This window comes from Petaurus breviceps, unplaced genomic scaffold (assembly GCF_028583685.1).
Source record: "Petaurus breviceps papuanus isolate PSGF00001 unplaced genomic scaffold, PetGlider_PUasm1.0 164, whole genome shotgun sequence".
Classification (NCBI taxonomy): domain Eukaryota; kingdom Metazoa; phylum Chordata; class Mammalia; order Diprotodontia; family Petauridae; genus Petaurus; species Petaurus breviceps.
The window spans coordinates 335,359-357,272 of record NW_027185735.1 but is presented as its reverse complement, the minus strand read 5'-3'; the positions used below and the strand labels follow the sequence as shown (position 1 = coordinate 357,272).

Below are 21,914 nucleotides of genomic sequence, written 5' to 3'. Positions count from 1 at the left end.
TTATCCACAAAATGGACAATGGTCTATAAATTTTAAGGGATCATTTGAATGAACTTGTTAATGAATAAATGTAAGTTTAAAACCCTAAGTGAATTCTTTAATTGACAATAGCCAATATCATCGCTTCAAAAACCAAATTTATCACTACCTTCAGATACTGTACTTGTTACTAAAAATTCAGCTGGAGGTATTTTCTTAGAAAGCACAGATTACAACAGATTCTATGAAGTGACACATTTGTTAGCAAAACCTACAACTAATGAACACAATAGCTTCTAGTAAAATAAAGGGTATGGGAAAAATAATTTCACAGAGAAAAAGAACTGTTGTAATTCAGGAAAATGTTTATTCCAGACAGCTCTAATAAACATAAAGCTACTTGCTAAACACTGTGACTTTCTAATAAGCTTTCAATAAAACTGGCCTGACAGTAACCAGTTCTTATCAAGATTAAAAATGTTTCCTCAGACAATAATTTCACATTTTCTTAAATGTACAAACTAGCAAGAGGACTATATACTCCATATTTATATTTTATATAGTAGGTATGCAAATTCTCAACTGTGCTTTTATGTATGACTTGCTAAAACATTGAAGAAATGGAAGATTTCATCCTTATCAAAAACCGCTACTTCAGTTGAACACTCAGTGCATTTTACTGGGTGATACACTTCTTCATTCTCTGCTTGAATTGCAGAATCTTCACTGTCAGACTTCATTTTCTTATGGCCCCGCCTTTTCTTCTGATTCACTGAGCCTTTATATCTTAGAACCTCCTCTTTGTTGACAGAGCAATTCATCACAAACATTGCTCTGTATTGAGTTTTGTAGTATTCATGCCTAAGAGAAAGAGGAAAGGAAATTAAATGATACAAATATGTTTATCCAAAAAAGGTAGAATCTGGGTGAAACTATATCAACTTTTCACCAAAGCTTTTACTGACATTTATGATGCATTTATGAACAGGTGAGAGGACAGTCTATAAAAGGGAATCTTTCATCTGTATAAAGACAACCCTCCTCCCCCCAATCTAGTCCCTGCTTGAACCAAACCTAACACAATTAGAAGGGACGTGAATGGTGACCAGCAAAAGGTCATCAACTTTCTTATAGGTAAGGGTATTTTCAAAATGGTGTTTACCATCTTGAAGACAGTAATGTAAAAGAATGTGGCATTTTCCCCACTGGAGATGCAGCATAGACATATATAACACTGATGAGTCTATCTCAGATTTTGTGCGTTCCATTTTGCCATTCAGAAGTGAACCCTATATATGAGTACCATGAATACCACCTTGAAGGTCTATGATGATCACTTCAAAAACATCTTTTAGTAAATCTTTAACAAATTTTAGAACTTGGATTATAACTCTGGATTTTGATAAGAACATGATTTGGTATAAACACCAACTTACTGCTGACATGGTAGCCCAAGAACCCAGGTAATTTTGTCTGGACTGGAAAGAATTATGATATCACCATCTGATGGTGTCTGATATACTAGCCCAGGGCTTTGGTTCCCTTGGCCCAATGACCTCAGTGCTGGTCTGCCCAGATGGAAAGACTACTGAGGCAGAAGCTACTCATGGAACCTGCCATTACTGGGAACACCAGAACTGCCAACTCACCAGCACCTTTCCTATTGCCAGCATCTTTGCTTGGACAAGACTGGGGCACTGAGGGAAGCTGGGAAGTAATCAGGACTTAATCAAATTTACAGACTGGAAAAAAAAATAGTGTGAGGCTATGACTAAGGACCTCAGAGGTTGCATCCATGGTCTAAGCAATATGAAGCTGAATGAGCACTACCTTAATACCACAGGCTTCCTGACCACAATCAAGAACAACCTTAGATAAAGCCTTGAACAAGAAATAAGTGTTAAGGGGGAAGAGCTTTGATACTGAGCACACTCATATAGTTCTCTTCTTATTGAATAGCCCCAGTTAGTTTAATCTCTAGTTTCCCAGGAGTGGGAGTCCCTCATCCTAAGAAACTGTCTTTCGGCATTGCCAAAAGTATCACCAGAAGCATAAATGCCCTCCTCTGTGGGGCCCACTGCCTACTCCAAGAGCTCAATGTGTTGGGACTGTCCCAGGTCAGCCTCATCATAGGTTAAATTCAATGATGAAACAAAATGAGTAATAGAGTGGATCGTCTAACAGTTAACAACTAGAGATTTACTTAGCCATAGCAGGAGAAAGATATTCAAACAAAGATGCTTGTGGAAGAAACCTTGAGTTGACTCAGTTGATCAAAGCTTCCTTGTCTGCAGCTATCTTGATCCATTGGTCAAACCTCTAAGTCTCTCTCCCTGCCTGAAGTCCTACTGGCTTCTTTGTTCCAAGTCTTTTGTAACCAAGTCTTGAAGAATATCTCAATACCTTTTAAGGAAAAACTAGCCTAACTTGAATAGAGGGAGAGGTTAAGGTACTGCTCCTACCAAAAATGGGGAAAGGACAAGCAAGTTGTGCTACTTAAAGTTAATGGAATTGGGATATAATAAAATATTGATGTGCTATAAGAAACAATATGATCAATTCAAAGAAGCACAGAAAGATTTATGTGAACTGATACAAAGCAAACAAAAGCAGGAAAATATATACAGTGATATAAGTGGAAAAAAGATAAAACAACTGAAATTGAATGCTGAAAAATTATAATGACAAAGCTTGACCCTTCAAATACTAAGAAGGTATCTCCCCTGGCTTCTTTTGCAGAGGTGGGGTCCTATGAATGGGAAACACTGTATATGTTGAGACTTTTTTGATATGCTGGTTAGTTTTGTTGAACTACTTTTTCCTGTCAGTCATATTTACGATTTCTGTTATAAGGTATTTGTGGGAGGAGGGATAGGAGAGAGAGGAATACATTTAGAAACACAGGTCATAGAGAAAAAAATATTTATTGATAACATTTTAAAAAGATTTTCTGAGCTTGCACGAAATATCTCTGTCCTCAAGGAATTTATGGAAATCTAAGTCTAAATTATATAAACATAAATCTCTTTTGTTGTTCAGTCATTGCAGTCGTGTCCAACTATGAAACAATTTGGGGTTTTCTTGATAAAGATACTGGAGTGGTATGCCATTCTTTTCTCTAGCTCATTCTACAAATAAAAAAACTGAGGTAAACAGTTTTAAGTGATTTGATCAGTCATACAGCTAGTTTCTAAAGCCATATTTGAACTCAGGTCTTCCTGATTCCATGCCCAACATTCAATCTACTGTGCCCCCTAGTTGCCCCCAAATATAAAGCTTATTTCTGCTTAAAAATAAAATCCACCAACATTTTTCCCTTGATTCATTACCTCTGGCAGTCAAAGCACAGTGTAGTCATGCAGGCAGGACAATTCAAGACAGCATCACTATTTGAAACAGCCTGTTGCTGGTGAGAGGGTTGCATTCCCAAAAAATGGTATCTATTACAGAAAAAGCAAAAAAAAAAGATTATTATAACATTAAGATTTATAGATAAACCGTATTTATATCATATGAAAATATATAGAACAGAATGACTTCACTGATGAAGGCTCTAAATTACTTTCTGCCACCTCCTCCTCCTCCTTCCCTTCTACCTGTTTCACATGATGAAGTGGCCTTACTCCTTACCAAGACTAGCCCCTCTATTTGTTCAAATGATCCCACCTCTTCCAATAGATTTTCCCCTCTGCCATACCCACTCTTTCACTTATTTTCAATCTCTCCCTCTCTAGCAGTTCATTTCCTGTTGCCTACAAAAGATTCCATGTCCCTCTATACTGAAAACAAAAAACAATCACTTTGATCCTTCTATCCCTGTTAACTATCTCCTGTATCTCTTCTTCCCTTTGTAGCTAAATTCCTTGAGAAAGCTATCTACAAAGAGTATCTCTATATTCCTCTCACTTTCTTCTTGACCTCTTACAATCAAGTTTCTGATCTTATTATTCCACTGAAACTGCTTTCTCCAAAGTTACCAAATCCAATGGCCTTTTCTCAATCCTCATTCTCTTTGACCTTTCCATAGCCTTTGACACTGCTGCTCACTCTTACCTTCTTGATATTCTCTCTCTCCCTTTCAGGACACCAATCTCTCCTGGTTCTACTGGATCCTCTTCTAGATCATGCCCTCTAACTATAGTGTCCCTCAAGGCTGGGTCCTGAGTTGGCTTCTCTTCTCCCTCTATATTACTTCATCAGCTCCCATGAATTTAATTACATCTCTATTCTGAGGATTCTCAAATCTACTTATCCTGCCCCAACCTCTCTGCTGACCCGAAATCTCACCTCTCCAAATGCCTTTCACGCATTCTAAATTGGATTTCCAGGGGACTTCTTGAAGTCAGTATGTCCAAAACAGAACTCATTATCTTTTCCCCAAAACCCTACCCTCCTATTCTTTATTACTGAAGAGAACAACACCCTCTTCCCAGTTTTTTAGGCTTGAAACCTAGGAAGTTATCCTGGATTCCTCACTTTTTCTCGCATTCCATATCCAAGCTGTTGCCAAGGTCTGTTGATTTCACCTTTGCTACATTTCTCAAATACACAGCCTTCTCTCCTCTGATATAGCCACTACTCAGGTGCAGACCCTCATCTCCTCAGGCCTTGATTATTACAACAGACTGAAGACGGGTGTGCCCCACCTCAAGTGCCTGCTCCACGGATCCATTCCCCATTTAGCCACGGAAGTTATTTTCCTAAAACACAAGTCTGATCATGTCATCACCACCACTCCCTGACCTCGGACCCTGTCTGTGGTCTGTGTTGATTTCTATGCTGATGATTTGTGTTGAGTTCTCAGACCTTGTTGGTGGGTGTGAGCTGATTTCACAGGCAGTGAATTGATGATGGTGCCAGCAATGTGCATGAATATTATTGGGGCTCTGTCAAGCTTTGTTTTTCCAGAAACGGTAACTGTAAAGGACTAGAGTTGGACTGGATATTGTGAACTTCAATATGGAAAGGGAACTGGACGAAGAACTGGACAAGGAGCTGGACAAGGAACTGGGAGCTGCCTGCCTTTGAACCTAGGTGACAGTTGGAGCTGGGACCATGGAAGAAGAACTATAGAAGCTGAGAGCCAGTCTTAAGTCAAGCTGAAAGAAGACTTTACTTGGATACTGTGTACTAAGAGTATGATTTACTGTAACCTAGAAGTGGAGAACTTTGACTTTTGTATTTTGTGATTGACTAAATGAATGTACTTTGTTGAAAACTGTGTGACCACTTTGGTGAAAACTATGTGGCCATTTTAGTGATAAGTTGTTGAGTTGTGACATGATGAATGCTGTATTTTGATTTCCTGTGATAAGTTGTAACATTGTGAATGCAGTACCTTGATTTTCTGTGAATGTTTTGCTTTGATTTGTTACTGAATAAATAGAGAGTTTGCTATACTGTGTAATCAGAACCTTGAAAGCTGTTCACAGCAGCAGTCCTCTGGAAAGCTGCTCATGCGTGGCTTTACAGGGTCCCCCCCATGGATGCCAGCCCTGGGAGGTTGGACTCCCCTTGTTGTCTGTACCCAAATTCTCTGAGCCTGAGGTAAGTGTCTTCAAGTATGGTGAGTCTGTCTTGAAATAACACTACACAATGAATAGTTGGTTCAAATAATAACATTAAAAGATACAATTACATGAATTTCCAAATGATCCCCACTTATTATTCAAAAGGTTTCCTTTTTCCACTTTTGCTGGGAGAGGGTCCTAGTTCCTCAAATGCTGTCAAATTTCCCAAGGAACCTCACAAAGATCCTTCAGGAGTATTTTAACATGTTTTTTCTCCCAACAGTAAGTCACTTACTACTACTATTATTATTTTCTAGGTTTTTAAAAATAAAATATACTCCAATAGTCATGTAACAGATGTATTTATAACATAATAGTATTCAGATTGAAAAGAAGAAGAAACTTGCTCTAACAACTTCTCTTAATCTTCTTTTATTTAAAATATCACCAATGAAGATCACCTCTTTGGTTTATCTAAATACCTTTCAATCTTATCAATTCATAGAATGTCATTTATCATATTACCAGTGGCATTTTCATGCTAATCATAGTAGTTTATATAGTGTCCACCACATGCTAGGCTTTTTCTGACTCAAAAGTTGCTTAAGCCTGTTTTCGCTAATGCTTTAAAATGTTTAGTCTATAATTTCTCAATCTGTTAACATTCTATGCCAATTAGAAAAAGTATCTGTAGGAACAGCATTCTGTATAACTGTATTCCTACAAGGTCTGGACACTACAGTGCTCAACCCTTACACAAGCCAAGCACTGTACTAAGTACTGAGGATTCAAAGAAAGGTGCCCCCCACCCCCCAAAAAGGTACTGTCCTCAAGAAATCACAGTCTAATAAAGGAGATTACATGTAAACAACTTCATACAAAAAAGATATATACAAAGATAAACTAAAGTTGGTCTCAGAGGAAAGGCACTAAGAATAAGGATTGGAAAAGGCTTCTTATCTAACAGGACTTTAGCTAAGACTTTAAAGAAGTCATGAAAGTTAGCAGGTAAAGATGAGGAGGGAAATAATTCTAGGCATGAAGGGACAGCCACTGAAAACGCTTAAGAGTAGAGAGATGAAGTATGAAAGGAACAGCAAGGAAAGCAGAGTTACTTGATTAAAGAGTAAATGGAAAGAAGATGTAAGAAGACTAGAAAGACAGGAAGGAGACAGACACAAAATAACAAAGATATGGACATAGGAAAGTACAGGAAAGGCTGAGTATGAAAATAAGTAGTGTGAGCTAAGGCCAGAAAGATACACTGAGGCCAGACTGTGAAAATCGGTCACTCAGGGTCAGTTAATAAACATTTATTAAGTGCTTACAGTGTGCCCAGACACTGTGTTAAGTGCTAGGAATACAGGAAAAGGCAAAAGACAGTCCCTGTCCTCAAGGAGCTCACAATCTAATGAAGGAAGAGAACACATAAAAAAGAAATTGAAATGTGGGGTGGTAAAGGGGGGAAAATACCTGGCTTGGGGCATGATGAAGTCTAGATGTGTAGCCTGGTAGAAAATGAAGAGATGAATGACCTGGACATCCTCCCTAAGAAAAGGATCTGGGAGGAGCTCTCTGTTCTCTACCCTCCACACTCTTCAGTAAGAGGGATAAAGTGTGATAAAGTGTGGAAAGCCAGGATTAATGTTTTCTTGCCAGAAGATGAGGAAAAACTTGAATGCTAGGATAAGGGAGAGTGTGGTCTCAACATGGTAGGCAAAAGGGAGTCATTAAAGAATACTGAACAGAGTAATAACATGATGAGCTGTACCTAAAAAAGACTATCCTGACAACAGTGTGAATGGCAGATCAAAGTAAAAGGTTAGGTGACTACAGCTGAGGCAAAAGGAACTGGACCAAACTGTAAGAATGAAGAGGAAAGTATAAATTTAAGAAATATTGTGCAGACAGAGTTAGCATGATTTAGTAAATGACAGTTTACTGGGGGTTGAAGGAAAGGGGTCAAATATATCAGAGGGCATAGAGGGGAACTTTGGGCATCCAAAAGGAAGCATAAAGACACTGGGAGATAAAAAGCAGGAAAAAAAAATTTGCCTTATATAAATGATTCTAGATTAATTTAGTGTTGTGTTATATATGTGAAATTATAAGAAAACTTTAAAATATTCTTTTAAAAAATCTATGGAAAAATAAAATAAATAAATAAAATAATATTTTGGACTAAATTCAACAATTTCAACTATTCACTTTAAAAATAAATTTCTTTCAAACAAGACAAAAGTGTACTATCACTTTCCAATGATTTTAAGGGACTTAGCTAAGGTAATTATTTTGAATTTCTCCCTCAGGGTTCTAGGATAATTTCTTTTTTATTTTAAAATTCTTACCCTCTTCTTTGTGCATCAACCCAGGCCTGATCTCTATTGTCTTTTTCAGGATCATATAATAATTCATCATTTGTTGGAATCCGACACTGCTGTTTTTTCTTCTTGTTCACTTGTGATATTACTGAAAGTGTAAAGGAAGTGCCTTAATACCATTTCAAATAGTCATGTCCTTTTAATACAAAATAAAGAATTTTCTATGTTAAATATTTTCTTTTTGTTATTTTTTCCTGTTTTATGTATTTTTCTTAAAAATGAAACAAAGGAGAAAGACAATACCTCTTCCCTCCCAACTTGGTTCAGCCCTAAGTTCTTATCCATCTAATAAAGATATTTAAAATCATATAGTACATGGGATAAATCCACATGCCAACACTAAACTCCACAAAAATCCCAGTAACTAATGTTTTAAATGCTGCGTTACTCACTCAAAATGAGTGACAAATTACTTCATTTCTCTAGGCCTAAAGTTTACTTACGTCTTCATGTGTAAGTGCTTCAAAATGTGAAATAAAATCTGATCCAGTGATTTCACTGTTGGATACCAGAAACATCATTTAAAAAGCTGCAATGGGTCTATCTGTATAAAAATATTGACCACTGCTTTATTTGTAATAACAAAATATTACAAATAATCTCTATGCCCAATAATTGAGAGAATGACTGAATTGTCATATAGTGAAACAAGACAATTGTGATGTCATAAAAATGATAAATACAAAACATACAAGGAAAAACAGAATATGAGGTAGTACAGAGTGAAAGGAAGGAAGAAAATAGGGCCAAATGTAGAACTTCTGGGAGACCATAAAGTAGACAGCGAAGAAAAGTTTTTTCCTTTGTCTGCTTTTTGTAAATATGTTTGTTTCTTATTTAGCTCATGATCTTATCTCTTTATTTTACATGTATATTTCATTACTTTTGTTGACAGATAAGTTTATAATAAAAATAATTTTAGAATAGACAATTAAAAACTTTTGGTTTGATCTGTAAATACTGTAATAGGAATTAATTCAACTACTTTTCTTCATACTCAATGCATCTAAATCTAGCTAAGTTAGTAAACACACAATTAACAAGAAAAAGAGTAAATTTTATATTTTCATCACATGAATTCTTCAGATATTTATTCTAATGCAATTTCCTACATTACTTTAAGAAGTGAGATTAGTAGGGGCAGCCAGGTAGCAGACCTGGAGATCGAATCCCAGGCTCAGACACTTGGCATCCACCCAGAAACACCTGGCCGTGTAACCTTGAGCAAGTTACTTAACCCCAATTGCTTAGGGGCGGCCAGGTGGCTCAGCGAGTAAGAGCACCGGCTCCAGTGTTGGGACGACCTGGAGATCGAATCCCGGGCTCAGATACTCAGCACCACACCCAGAAATAACTGGCCGTGTAACCTTGAGCAAGTTACTTAACCCCAATTGCTTAAAAAAAAAAAAAGTGAGATTAGATATGGAAATACATTTTACATTATTGCACATTTATAACCTATATCATACTGCTCTCAGGGAGGGGGAAGGGAAAGGAGGGATAAATGGAATTTGGAACTCAAAAAAATGTTTAAAATTGTTTTTATGTGTAATTGGAGAAAAAAATATATTAAAAAAAGAACTATGATTAAAACATGTCATTATGCTTACTGCTGAATGTCTTCCATATAAATCTAGTTAAGAGAAAGGGAAGCTGGTAAGAAAAGATGATGGCTATAAAATCTGACCAAGGAAAAATGATGAAACCATAGGACTGAAACAATAGAAATAATTTTATCTCCTTTATCTTTCCAAATGTCTTTTGTTCAATCATTTTCAGTCATGGCCAATTCTTCCTGACCCCATTTGGGGTTTTCTTGGCAAAGATACTGAGGTGGTTTGCCATTTTCTTCTTCAGCTCATTTTACAGATGAGGAAACTAAGGCAAACAGGGTGAAGTGACTTACCCAGTTAATAAGTGTCTGAGGCCAGATTTGAATACAGGAAAATTAGTCTTCCTGACTCCAGACCAGGCACTCTACATTCAATGTGTCACCTAACTGTACTAAATGCAAATGTCTTGCAGCTACTTTAAAATCAGTTACATCACAATAATATTAATTGGTTAACCTTTTTTGTTTCTCAAAAGGGGGAAAAAAGAAAGAGTATTATACAGAACTTACCTGTGTTTTCATCCTCAGAATCAGAATCAATGTCATCATAATACTTTGACAGAACCACAGAAGTTTTCACAGTTCCTAAGGAAGAACCTGTTTTAAAAATGAAAAGGCAGGAGACAAAAGCAAACAAACCAACCAACCAACCCACAAATAAACACACATATACTTTGCTACAGATGGATTTATCAAACATTCAAAGAATAATCCAATTACATAAACTGTTTGTAAAAAATAGGGAAAGAAGGGGTCCTACACCAAATACAAATAAGATCTTGATACCTAATTGTCTAGGGTACAACCATATTTTATCCAAGGATTTAGTAATAAAATGATACCTCCTTAGCCCAATTTGGATGAGTGTTACAGAGTAACTATCAGAATTCAGAGTTATTTACTGTTATTAACTCAAAAGAGGAAAGGAAAAAGTTCTTGTTTTTCAAGGACTATATTGGGGTGGGGAATCTGTGGCCTAAGGCCACATGTGGCCTTCTAGGTCCTTAAGCCTTTTGACTGAATCAAAATTTTACAGAATAAATCCTTCTATTTCTATTAATACACTTTTGTTCATCTTTTACATTTTTATGATGAACATATTTAAAATACCAAAGAATAAAATAAGTTTCAGTAAAGTAATCCCCCCAGACTGAACAGTACAATTAGAACATTAGTAAGCCATAAGGGCTAACCTGACAGCTGCTATACCTGACACCACTATCATGCAAGACTGGCTGGTAAGAATTTATGGGGGTCAAGTACAGCTGTTATCAGCTTTTGACAACGGTGCACCATGTTTCCATTTGAAGTGGAATTTGTGAACAGTTGCACAGCTCAACAGTATTTTTTAAATTCTGTCTGCTTAACAGTCCATCATGTCAAAGATCAAGAGAAGGAAGAAGAAAGAAGAAAACAGATTTTTTAATGAGGATTGGGAATGGCAATATTATCTTGTTTCTGCTCAAGATAAGATGATTTGTTTACTTTGTGATACTGCAATATCAACATTGACAAAATTCAGTGTTCATCAGCATAACATTCATAAGGACCATAACTTTTAAATTAGAGGGAGAGCCACAAAACGTTGCATAGACGAAGTCAAAAGATGAAGAGCAAAAGCAAAGACGATTCTTTCAAGCAGCAAAAGACCTGGAAATAATGCCACTGAAGCAACTTATAAAGTAGCTTATGACACTCAGGGGAAAAGAGGGAAGCCATTCAGTGATGTAGAAATTGTGAAAGAATGCATTATCAAAGATGTAGGATGCTCAAACCTCAATAATGTTTCAAAGTACAAACAACTGCCTCTTTCAAGAGAACCGTAACTGATTGGCAGCATGAATTAGTCTTCAACATGATAGAACAACTTTATGTAATACTTCAAAAGGAAAATATATATTATTCATTTGCTTTGGATGAATCAACTGATATTACTGACTCTGCGCAGGTTTTAAACTTCATTCGGGTCATAACAGAAGATTTTCTTTGCTACGAAGAGTTACTCACTTGAGGCACTCTCGGGAACAGAATACAAGGAACAAATATCTTCAACAACTTTTAAGATAAATGTCATAAAGTTGGACTGAATATGGTATATTTAGTGAGTGTATGTACAAACAGTGTACCTTCTCCAACAGGAAAACATGAAGGGTTTATTGCACAGATTGAAAAAAAGTATAACAGATCCAGATGCTCTCATTTCCTTTCGTTGTATCTTGCATCAGCAAAATCTCTGTGCTAAAGCTACTATTTTAAGTGACACTTTGCAATAAGTTACAAGTACTGCTGACTATATTCATGCAAAGGCAACATGGCATCATCAGTTTTGTAATATGCTAAAGTTGAATTTGAGGCATTTAGTGTGGATTTGCTATATCACTCTAAAGTGCATTCGCTATTGCATGCACAGGGCTTAGCCAAAATTTTATCTCTTTGAGGAGATAGTTAAATTTTATTAAGAACAGAATCAGTAATATGAATTATTGAAAGAATATTTCTATAGCAATGATGTTTCTTTGTGATACCATGCCAAATCAAAACTACCTGAATATTTTTTTGCAAGGTAAAACTAAGTCTATATATGATATGAGGCAAAAATTCCAAGCATTTTGAAAAAGGCTATCTTTTTTCAAAACATTTTTTCTTCAAAAGGAAATTTCAGATGGACATTTTCCCCAGTTAGCAAAGGTCACTGATGAGCAGGATGATACATGCAAATCATCTGAAGAATACACAGCTGTTATAAACCTATTGATTAGAGAATACAATGAAAGGTTCATTGACTTTGAGAATCATGACACTGAACACAAATTAGCATTTTAGACTCACCTAGTTGATATCACCAAGGCACCTAAAGAACTACAGATGGAACTGATCGAGCTCTCATTAGATGACATTTTAAAGTCATTGATGCTAAGAAAGATCCAAATGAAATATGGAAAAGTACAGTAGTATACCCATGCCTTTGGCAACATGCCCAAAAAATGCTTTCTTGCTTTTCAACCACTTATTGCTGTGAATTTACATTCTCCTACCTTATTCAAATAAAGATGCCCTTAAGGTCACAAATGACTGATACCCATCTAGAAGATGAACTGAAACTTTGGACCTCCATGGTACAACCAAATAATCAAATGCTTTCCAACAAAAAGCAGACACAACAAAGTCATTAAAAGATTAGTTAACTTTAAAATTAACAAATAATTTTCATTTTTTGAAATGAAGTACATAGTAGTTAGATTTTTACAAAATAACGTACATCTTAAAGTATACCTAATTGAAGTTTCTTGAATGTGTTCTTGTTTGATTACAGCTAAATATTAATGTGGCTTTCTAACATGAAAAGGCTCCCCATCCCTGGACTATACAAAATGCAGAACAAATTTCAATTAGGAGAACAATAAGGAAATCAAGTATGGTAAATCCTCAAATCCACCTGATGCAACTTAAATCCTACAGGTATTTCTGAGCTTTCCTTTTTCCCTCTCCCCAACGTGATCCCATCCCTACTCCAACACAAAGTCTAGCAAGTAAATAATATCATACAAGTAAATACCACTTATATTCTAATAATAACACAAGCAAAACTTCTGTGGGTAATGAATGTCAAACCTTAGCTAAGTCTCTGGGGAAAAAATATGACAGCTCTTTAAACTAAATGTTTAGAATAAACTAAGTGTTTAAAATATTGAAAATTTACCTGTTTCTGGTGATGACAATTTATCTTCCATTGTTTTTATGGTAGAATTTAATTCAGCTTCCATTTCTTTTTCAAATTCATCTTCACTGGATGATTCACTTTCACCAGTAAGGCATTCTCTTATAAATTTTCGCTTTTGGTCAGGAGTGCCATGTAAAAGCACATCTACTTCATCTTCAGAACTAATATTTAAAGACAATTAGCAGACCTTGGTATAAGAGTATTCAGATTTGCAGTAAAGCTTACAACTTTTAAAGGCACAGTGACAGAGAAAAGAAGGCAATCACTCAATAAGCATGTATTAAGCACCTACCATGTGGGAATAAAAAAGAAAGGTATAAGACAATTTTGCCCTTGAGGAGCTCACAAACTAATGGTGGAGACAGTAAGTAATTATGTACAAATAAACTATATAGAGAATAAATAAGTTATAATCAACAAAGAGATGACACTAGAATTAAGAAGGGTTGGGAAAGGCTTCCTGTAAAAGATGGGATTCTAGTCAGGACTTGAAGAAAGCCAACAACAGGTAGAGATGAGGAAGGAGAGCATGTGGGATATGCATATGGGAGAGCCAGTGAAAATGCATAGAAATGGGAGACTGAACACCTTTTTTTGAGGAACAGTAAGGAGGTCAGTGTCACTGGACTTAAGAATATGTGGGAAATGTAAGGTATAAGAAGACTGGAAAAGTGGGAAAGAGCATTATGTTATGAAGAACTTTCAATAAGAGAATTTTATATTAGATACTGAAGGTGAAGTTTAATGAGATGATATGATCAGACCAACATTTTAGTAAAATGACTTTGATGACTAAATGGAGGATGGACTGAAGTAGAGAACGACTTGTGGCAGATAGACCATCCAGCAAGCTACTTCAATAGTACAGATATGAGGAGATGAGGGCCTATATTAATATAATAATATAAATTTCTTAAGACAGTGGCTATATCAGAGCAAATTCAAACAATGTCGTAAAGGTGAAATAGGCAGGTCTTGGCAACAGATTGGATATGGGAGTAGGGATGAGAGATAATGAGTAATGATCGTATGTAGGTTATCAGCTTAGAGGAAGAATGGTGGTGCCCTCAACAGAAACAGAGAACTTTGGAAGGGGGTAGGGTTTAGAGGAATGAGTTCAATTTTGGATATGTTGACTTTAAGATATTTATATGACATCCAGTTAGAGATATCCAATAGGCAGTTGCAGACTGGAGATTATCAGAAAGGTTAGGCATGGATAAGTAGATTTGAGAATCATCAGCATAGAGATGATAATTGAATCCATGGGAGCTGATGAGAGAGGGAAAAGTGAAGAGGGCCCAGGATTGAGTGTTGGGGAATCACCCATCTACAATGGACATGACCTGGACACAATAAGGAAGACTGAGGAGTATAGGGGGAGAACAAAGAGAAGGCAGGAATTGAAAAAATTTAATTCTACTCAGAATTTTGATTAGCACTTTCAATAAAGTTACTTTTTTCTCTTTGTTCTTTGTTGAGGTTTTCCCAACCAGCCTCATAAATAAACTTAAGAGATGTTAAGGCAAATGAGATAAATTTTCTAGAAGAAATTAAATGTCAAAATTCTCTTCTACAAAATTTTGATCATAATTAAATCAATTATTGGGGGATATTTAGTCAGCATAAGGATTATAAAGGTTCTTTGCTTCTATCTTCTACAGTATAGAATCTTGAGCCTCCAAATTTTGGTGAAGAGGGCTGTGAGAACAGAAATAAGACTTGAAATTTTGATATATTTATTTTTGATACATTTATTTCTCTCTTATATTTATTTATATAGGGGTTCAGTTTTCAAAGCATTTCTACAAACATTTCATTTCATCAACCTAAGTTACTCAATGAAAGCTTCATGGGGGGTGGAGACAAGATGGCAGACCCAAAGCAGGAACTTGCTTGTGCTCCTGCTCCAACTACCTCCAATACCCGTAAAAAAAAATGACTCTAAACAAATTTTAGCACTACAGAACCCACAAAGTGACACAGAGAAACAAATCTCTTGCTGAAGGCAGCCTGGCAGGCTGACAGGAAGGGTCTATCGCACTGGGCTGGGAGTGCTGAGCCATGTCAGCCCAGACCAGCCAGAGCAGACTTCAGGAAAGTGAATCACTGACAGCTGTGGTGGGTTCCAGACTTCTCAACCCATAAACACCAAAAAGAAAGTAAAAAGTCAGTATGGAACTCTGTTAGAACTGGATGAGAGAAGAGAGTGACCCAGTACCGCTCCCAGGGTGACAGAGGTGACAGAGGCATGGCAGCTACAGCTGCTGCTGTGTGGCTGCCTCTAGAGCTCCTGGATTGTAGACAGAACAAATGACCATTCAGAGGGTAATCATTCTTGCTTTGACCTCCTTGGATATGGGTTGCAGTCTTGCATGGTGGTCCTGAGGTGAGGAAAACTAACATGCCAGAGCTTGTGGTGGCTGTAGAGAGGGCGCCCTCCTCATAGCTCTGACAACAGCTGTGAAAACCCAAGAAATTTGGGACATAGCTCTCTCCACTCTGGAAGCAGAGTTCTACCATGGCAAAGAGCTCAAAAGTCAAGTAATTGGCTGGCAAGATGAGCAAACAGAGGAGGAACCATCAAACCATAGAATCTTTTTGGGGGGACAAAGAGGATCAAAACATGGAACCAGAAGAAGACAACAAAGTCAAAACTCTTGCATCAAAAGCCTCCAAGAAAAACATGAACTGGTTACAGGCCATGGAGGAGCTCAAGAAGGATTTTGAAAATCAAGTAACAAAAGTGGAGGACATATTGAGAAGAGAAATGAGAATAATGCAAGAAAATCATGAAAAATGAGTCAACAGCCTGCTAAAGGAGACCAAAAAAAAAAAATACTGAAGAAAATAACACCTTGAAAAATAGACTAACTCAAATGGCAAAAGAGGCCCCAAAAGCCAATGAGAAGGCCTTAAAAAGCCAAATTGCCCAGATGAAAAAGGAATTTCAAAAACTCACTGAAAAGAGTAATTCCTTCAAAATTAGACTAAAGCAAATGGAAGCTAATGACTTGATGAGAAATCAAGATACTACACAAAAGATCCAAAAAAAAAAAAAAGAAAAAATAGAAGGCAATGTGAAATATCTCACTGGAAAAAAACACTGACCTGGAAAATAGATCCAGGAGAGATAACTTTAAAATTATTGGACTACCTGAAAGCCATGATGAAAAAATGCCTAAAAATCATCCTTCAAGAAATTCTGAAGAAAAATTGCTCTCTGGTTCGAACCAGAAGGCAAAATAGAAATTGAAAGAATTCACTGATCACCTCTTGAAAAAGATCCTCAAAAGAAAACTCCTAGGAATATTATAGCCAAATTCCATTGTTCCCAGGTCGAGAAGAAAACATTACAACAATCTGAGTATTGTGGATACACAATCAGGATAACACAAGATCTAGCAGCTTCTACATTAAGCGACTGAAGGGCTTGGAATATGATAATCTGGAGATCAAAGGAGCTAGGATTAAAACCAAGTATCACCTACCCAGCAAAACTGAATATAATGCTTCAGGGGAAAATATGGTCATTCAATGAAATAGAGGACTTTCAAGCATTCGTGATGAAAAAACCAGAGCTGAACAGAACATCTGACTTTCAAATACAAGAGCAAGAGAAGCATGAGAAGGTAAACAAGAAAAAGAAATCATAAGGAACTTATTAAAGTTGAACTATTTATATTCCTACAGGGAAAAATGATTAATTTTACCTCATGAGACTTTTCTCAGTATGAGGATAGTTGAAGGGAATATATATATATATATATATATATATATATATGTGTGTATAGGAGGGTGTATGTGTGTATAAATACATATGTGAGTGTGTGTATATGTGTGTACATGTATACATAGACAGAGGGCACAGGATGAGTTGAATATGAAGGGATGATATCTAAAAAAATAAAGTTAAGAGGTGAGAGAGAAATATATTGGGAGAAGGAAAAAGGGAGAGAGATTAGGCTAAATTCTCTCATATAAAAGAGGCAAGAGAAAACTGTTATAATGGAGAGGAAGAGCTGGAAGGGGAAAGGGAATGGGACAACCTTACTCTCATTGAATTTGGCTTAAGGAAGGAATAATATACACCCTCAATTGGGTATCTTACCCTACAGAAAAGTAGGGGGAAGGAGATAAGAGGGGGGATGATAGAAGGGAGGGTAGATTGGGGGAGAGGGTAGTTACAAGCAAACACTTTTGAAAAGGGACAGGGTCAAAGAAGAAAATAGTTTAAGTGGGGGGTGGCATAGGATGGAGGGAAATATAGTTAGTCTTTCAGAATATAACTAATGGAAACATTTTGCATAACAACACATGTACAACCTATACTGAATTGCTTGTCTTCCCAGTGGTGGTGGGTGAGTAGGGAAGAAGGGAAAGACTCTGGAAATCAACGTTTTAAAAACAAATGTTTAAAAAAACTGTTTTTTACCTGCAACTGGGAAATAAGACATACTGACACTGGGGTATTGAAATCTATCTTGCTTGCCCTACTAGAAAGTTAGAGAGGGATGGGGGAAGATATAATAGAGAACAGACTGGGGGAAGGAGTATTCAGTAGGTATGCTATTTTGGTGTGGGGGGTAAGGAAGAGACGGGGAGAAAATTTGTAACTCAAAATCTTTTGGAAATGAATGCTGAAAACTAAAAATAAATAAATTTAATAAAAAGAAAAAGAAAGCTTCTTGAGGGGCTGGGACTGTCTTTTGTCTTTGTGTACCAAGCACCCAACATAATATACATCGTAGGCACTTAACTACTTCTTAATTGAGCCTCATAAGGGCCCAATTTGGTAGGAAGTACAGCCAACATCACGTCTCTTTTACAGATCCTGAGTGGGTTAAGGACAAGTCCTCACAAGTGAACACAATGTGTAGATAATGAAATTGGCACTTTTAAACCCAGATCATCTGGTTCTAAGTCCAGTATAATGTCTATTCTACAAGTCTGTCTCTTAAAAAAAAGTCTTGTTTTTAATGCTATTTATACCACCAAACCACACAGTAATAGAGTACTGGACTTAAGAGTCAGGAATATCTGAGATAAAATTCTGCCTCATACATTTAATTAGCTGTCACACTGGGTAAGTTGTTTTAACTTCTCTCTGCCTCAGTGTCGTCATCTGTAAAACAAGGATAGTCATAATAGCACCTACACCCCAAGACTTGTAAGGACTGAGAGAGATAATGTGTAAAAATGTTTTGCAAACCTTAAAATGCTATATAAATACACACATACACAAAACCACATAATATCCCTTTAGTCTTACCTATCCAGTGAGTCAACCCTTGAAACAAAGATGTTAAAAGAAGTAGGGAAAGCAGTTCATCAAAACTAATAGTTACATTCACTGGTTCTGAAAATATGTGCAACATTACACATACTCTCATCCAGTTTCCTATCTTTTAACCATATTGCCCTTATTTTTGGATGCTATGAGACTTGAAAGGTTATTTACAAATTTCATTCAACTAGGTTCAACCAGTTTCCTTCATCTCAACTTACTGACACTGCAGCTACCTTGGTACCCGAAGGCCCACATAAGGGAGCAAGGTGGCACAGTAGATAGAGCACTTGGCCTGGAGCCAGTAAGTTCACTTCAAAAAGAGACACTTACTAGGTGTGTGACCCTGGGCAAGTCATTTAACCTGTTTGCCTCAGTTTTCTCAACTGCAAAACAAGTATAACAACAGCTCATACTATGCAGGGTTTTGGTGGGGAGCAAATGAGACAGTGTAAGATGCTTTAGCACAGTGCCTGGCACATAGCAGGAGCTACATAAATACTTATTCCCCCCTAATCATCTCATGCCTAGACTACTGCAAAAGCCACAAGTCTCTCTCTAGTCCATCCTCTACTCAGCTGACAAACATTTTTCTAAAGCACATAATATGACCATATTACCACCCTACCCATTCCCTATCCCTTCTACCACCCCCACTCTCTTTTCAATCAACTCCAATGATCCCAATCACCTTAAATATAAAATCCTGTTTGGCATTCAGTCCTTTATAACCTTGCCCCTTCTACCTGTCCAGTCTTCACATATTCCAATATTCAATAACATCAGCCTCCTTTCTGTTCACTCACAAGGCACTCCATTTCCCAATTGTGTGCATTTTCACTGGCTGTCCCCTATGCCTGGTATTCTTTCTTCATCTCTGCCTCCTGGCTTTCTTCAAGTCTCAACTAAAATCCTACCCTGCGCAAGAAGACTTTTCTAAAACCTGGACTTACATGAACTGATACTGAGTGAAGTGAGCAGAACCAGGAGAACACTGTGTACAATAACATAGAATAACAGCAATACTGTGTGATGACCAATTATGACAGACTTAGCTCTTCTCAGCAATACAATGATCCAAAAGAATTCCAAGACTCAAGATGTAAAATGCTCTCCACATTCAGAAAAAGAACTAACGGAGTATGAATGCAGACAGATGCAGACTATTTTCACTTTGGTTTTTTGAGGGTGCTTTTTCCCCTTTTGTTCTGTTTCTTCTTTCATGTGATGATTAATGTGGAAATATATTTTAACATGACTGCACATGCATAATTTGTATCTGATTGTCTGGCATCTTGCAGAGGGAGGAGGGGGAAAAACTGGAACTCAAATCTCATTAAAAATCAATGTTGAAAACTACCTTTACGTGTAATTGGAAAAAATACTATTTACATTAAAAAATAAGAAGGCTTTTCTAATCCCTCTTAATACTAGTGTTTATTCTGTATATAGCTTGTTTGTACAGCGCTGTCTCACTCTGACCACACCAAGAGCTCCTCGACAGCAGCAACTGTCTGTCTTCTGCCCTTGTGGCTCCAGCGCTCAGCACTGTGACTGGCACGCACTGGGTGCTAGCTGGCGACACACCAGCAAGCTTTCCTCCCAACTATCCCCTTGCATTTCCTTAAAGTCTAAGCTCAGGGGGCTTGGGTGGTTTCAGTGGCTCTTCCTCAGGGAACACCGCCAAGACCCCAGCTCCGCGTACTCCCGGCCTCTGCCTGAACACCTCCAGGGGCGGGGAACTCACTCACTCTCCCTCCCGAGGCTCCATTTCTTTCTCGAACGGCTCTAACGGTAATAGTTTCCCGACATCAAGCCTACAAAAAGCCTTCGTGTTTTATCCCGGGGCCGCTCGGGGAACAGAGCCAGCCCCGATCACTGGAGAAGTCGGGGACGTCCTGCCTAGCCCGAGCAGGCCCCCGCCAGGCATACCTGCTCAAAGCTGGTTCTTCGTCGCTGGGCTCTTCAACTACATATGGGTCATCACTTTCTGAAAGCCAGTTCATGACGCAGCCCCACACAGCCCTCTGCTCGAATCCACGGGGCTAGGAGCTGCCAAGGTACTTCGTAAGAGCAGCAGCTAGACGCACTTCCGCTTCCTCGCTACTGCGTCTGCGCAGGTAGCTTCCAGGAAGGGGAGGGGAGGGAAGAGAGGACAGGAACTGGGAGGGGCTGGGGGGAGGGAAGGTGGCAATGAGTGGAGTATCTGGGTAGTAGCCTAGCTGCATCTCCAGCACCTAAGAGGATTAGTTTTATTTTCATTAATATTTTATTTTTCCCCATTTTATATAAAAATGATTTTTAACATTCAGGTTTTTTGTAATTTTGGAATTCCAGATTCTCTCCCTCCGCTTTCTCTCCCACCTCATTGAGAAGGCAAACCATTTTTGTATCAATTGGTAACTAATTTTGTGTCATGTATCAGTTTTGAATTTGTTGTGCAAGATGGCATAAGGTATTGGTTTTAGCCTAGCTTCTTTCTGCCAGATTGAGTTCTGGTTTTCCCAGAAGTCCTTATAAAATAGGGATTTCTTTCCTACAGTGTTCATGTTTTTGGATTTGTTGAACTGTTAATCAGTGAGTACTGTTGTTTCTGGTTCTTCCTTGTCTAGTCTTTTCCATTAATCAACTTCTCTGTTTTTAACTAATACTAAGGATTTTTAATGGCTGCTGCTTTGTAAGATATCTATATATACTCTTCTATTTTTCTGCTCTTTTAATTATATTCTTATATTTCTTGGTGCCCCATGGAGCCATTGATTTCTGTTTGGTCTATTTCAGTTTCAGAAATATATTTTCTTCAGTAAGATTTATCATTTTCTCTTCTAAGCCACTTATTCCAAAAATTTTACTTAGTTTTGAATTTCTACATTCATTTCTTATTGGCATTCATCTAGTCCCTCAATTTCTTCTTGTTTTATTAAAATACAAACATTTCTAGCAATGTATTTAGTAGTAGTGGATGATAATGAACTCTTTGCTGTAATATAAAGGCTTTTAAACTTTCACATATACATATGTGTGTATATTTTGTGTTTATTAAATATATACACACACACATATATACACGTGTCCTCTTAGTTCTAGAAACATACTCAAATTCCACAAAGACCATAGAAATACCAATAAGACATGTAACTATTCATCTTTTTCTTTTACACTATTAGTCTTATTGGAATGTAGTTGGGCAAAACAATTTCTAGTAATTTCTTTTGTTTCCTTTTCATTTGTTATAAATTTTTCTTTTTCATTTTTGATACAAATGATTTTGTTTTCCACTTTAAAAAATCAGACTAGCTAAGTGTTTTGGTTTTTCAAAATGTGTTAATTCAATGAGTTCAACACAAGGCAACCTCCTCCTCCTGCTGCCAGCTCAGTCTCCCATCTTGGATGCTGAAAACTCCAGTACAAAGAAAAGCAACTT

General features: G+C 37.2%; 1 protein-coding gene and 1 pseudogene across 2 annotated transcripts; one reads left to right on the top strand and one right to left on the bottom strand.

Annotated features, from left to right (window-relative positions):
* Positions 1-324: 324 nt before the first annotated feature.
* On the bottom strand, positions 325-20,623 carry EAPP (E2F associated phosphoprotein). Of its 2 annotated transcripts, none has more exons than XM_069082193.1 (6): positions 20,423-20,623; positions 13,183-13,364; positions 9,993-10,079; positions 7,838-7,958; positions 3,309-3,419; positions 325-840 (listed from the first exon to the last, which is right to left on the bottom strand). In XM_069082193.1, exons 1-6 carry the CDS (start codon positions 20,494-20,496, stop codon positions 570-572), a joined length of 846 nt encoding a protein of 281 aa, XP_068938294.1. In that variant the 5' UTR covers positions 20,497-20,623; the 3' UTR covers positions 325-569. The 2 variants fall into 2 exon arrangements, with proteins under 2 accessions (XP_068938294.1, XP_068938295.1); XM_069082194.1 differs by having other exon boundaries at positions 9,993-10,067.
* Positions 860-1,899, top strand: LOC138156903 (isocitrate dehydrogenase [NADP], mitochondrial pseudogene; annotated as a pseudogene).
* Positions 20,624-21,914: the final 1,291 nt, after the last annotated feature.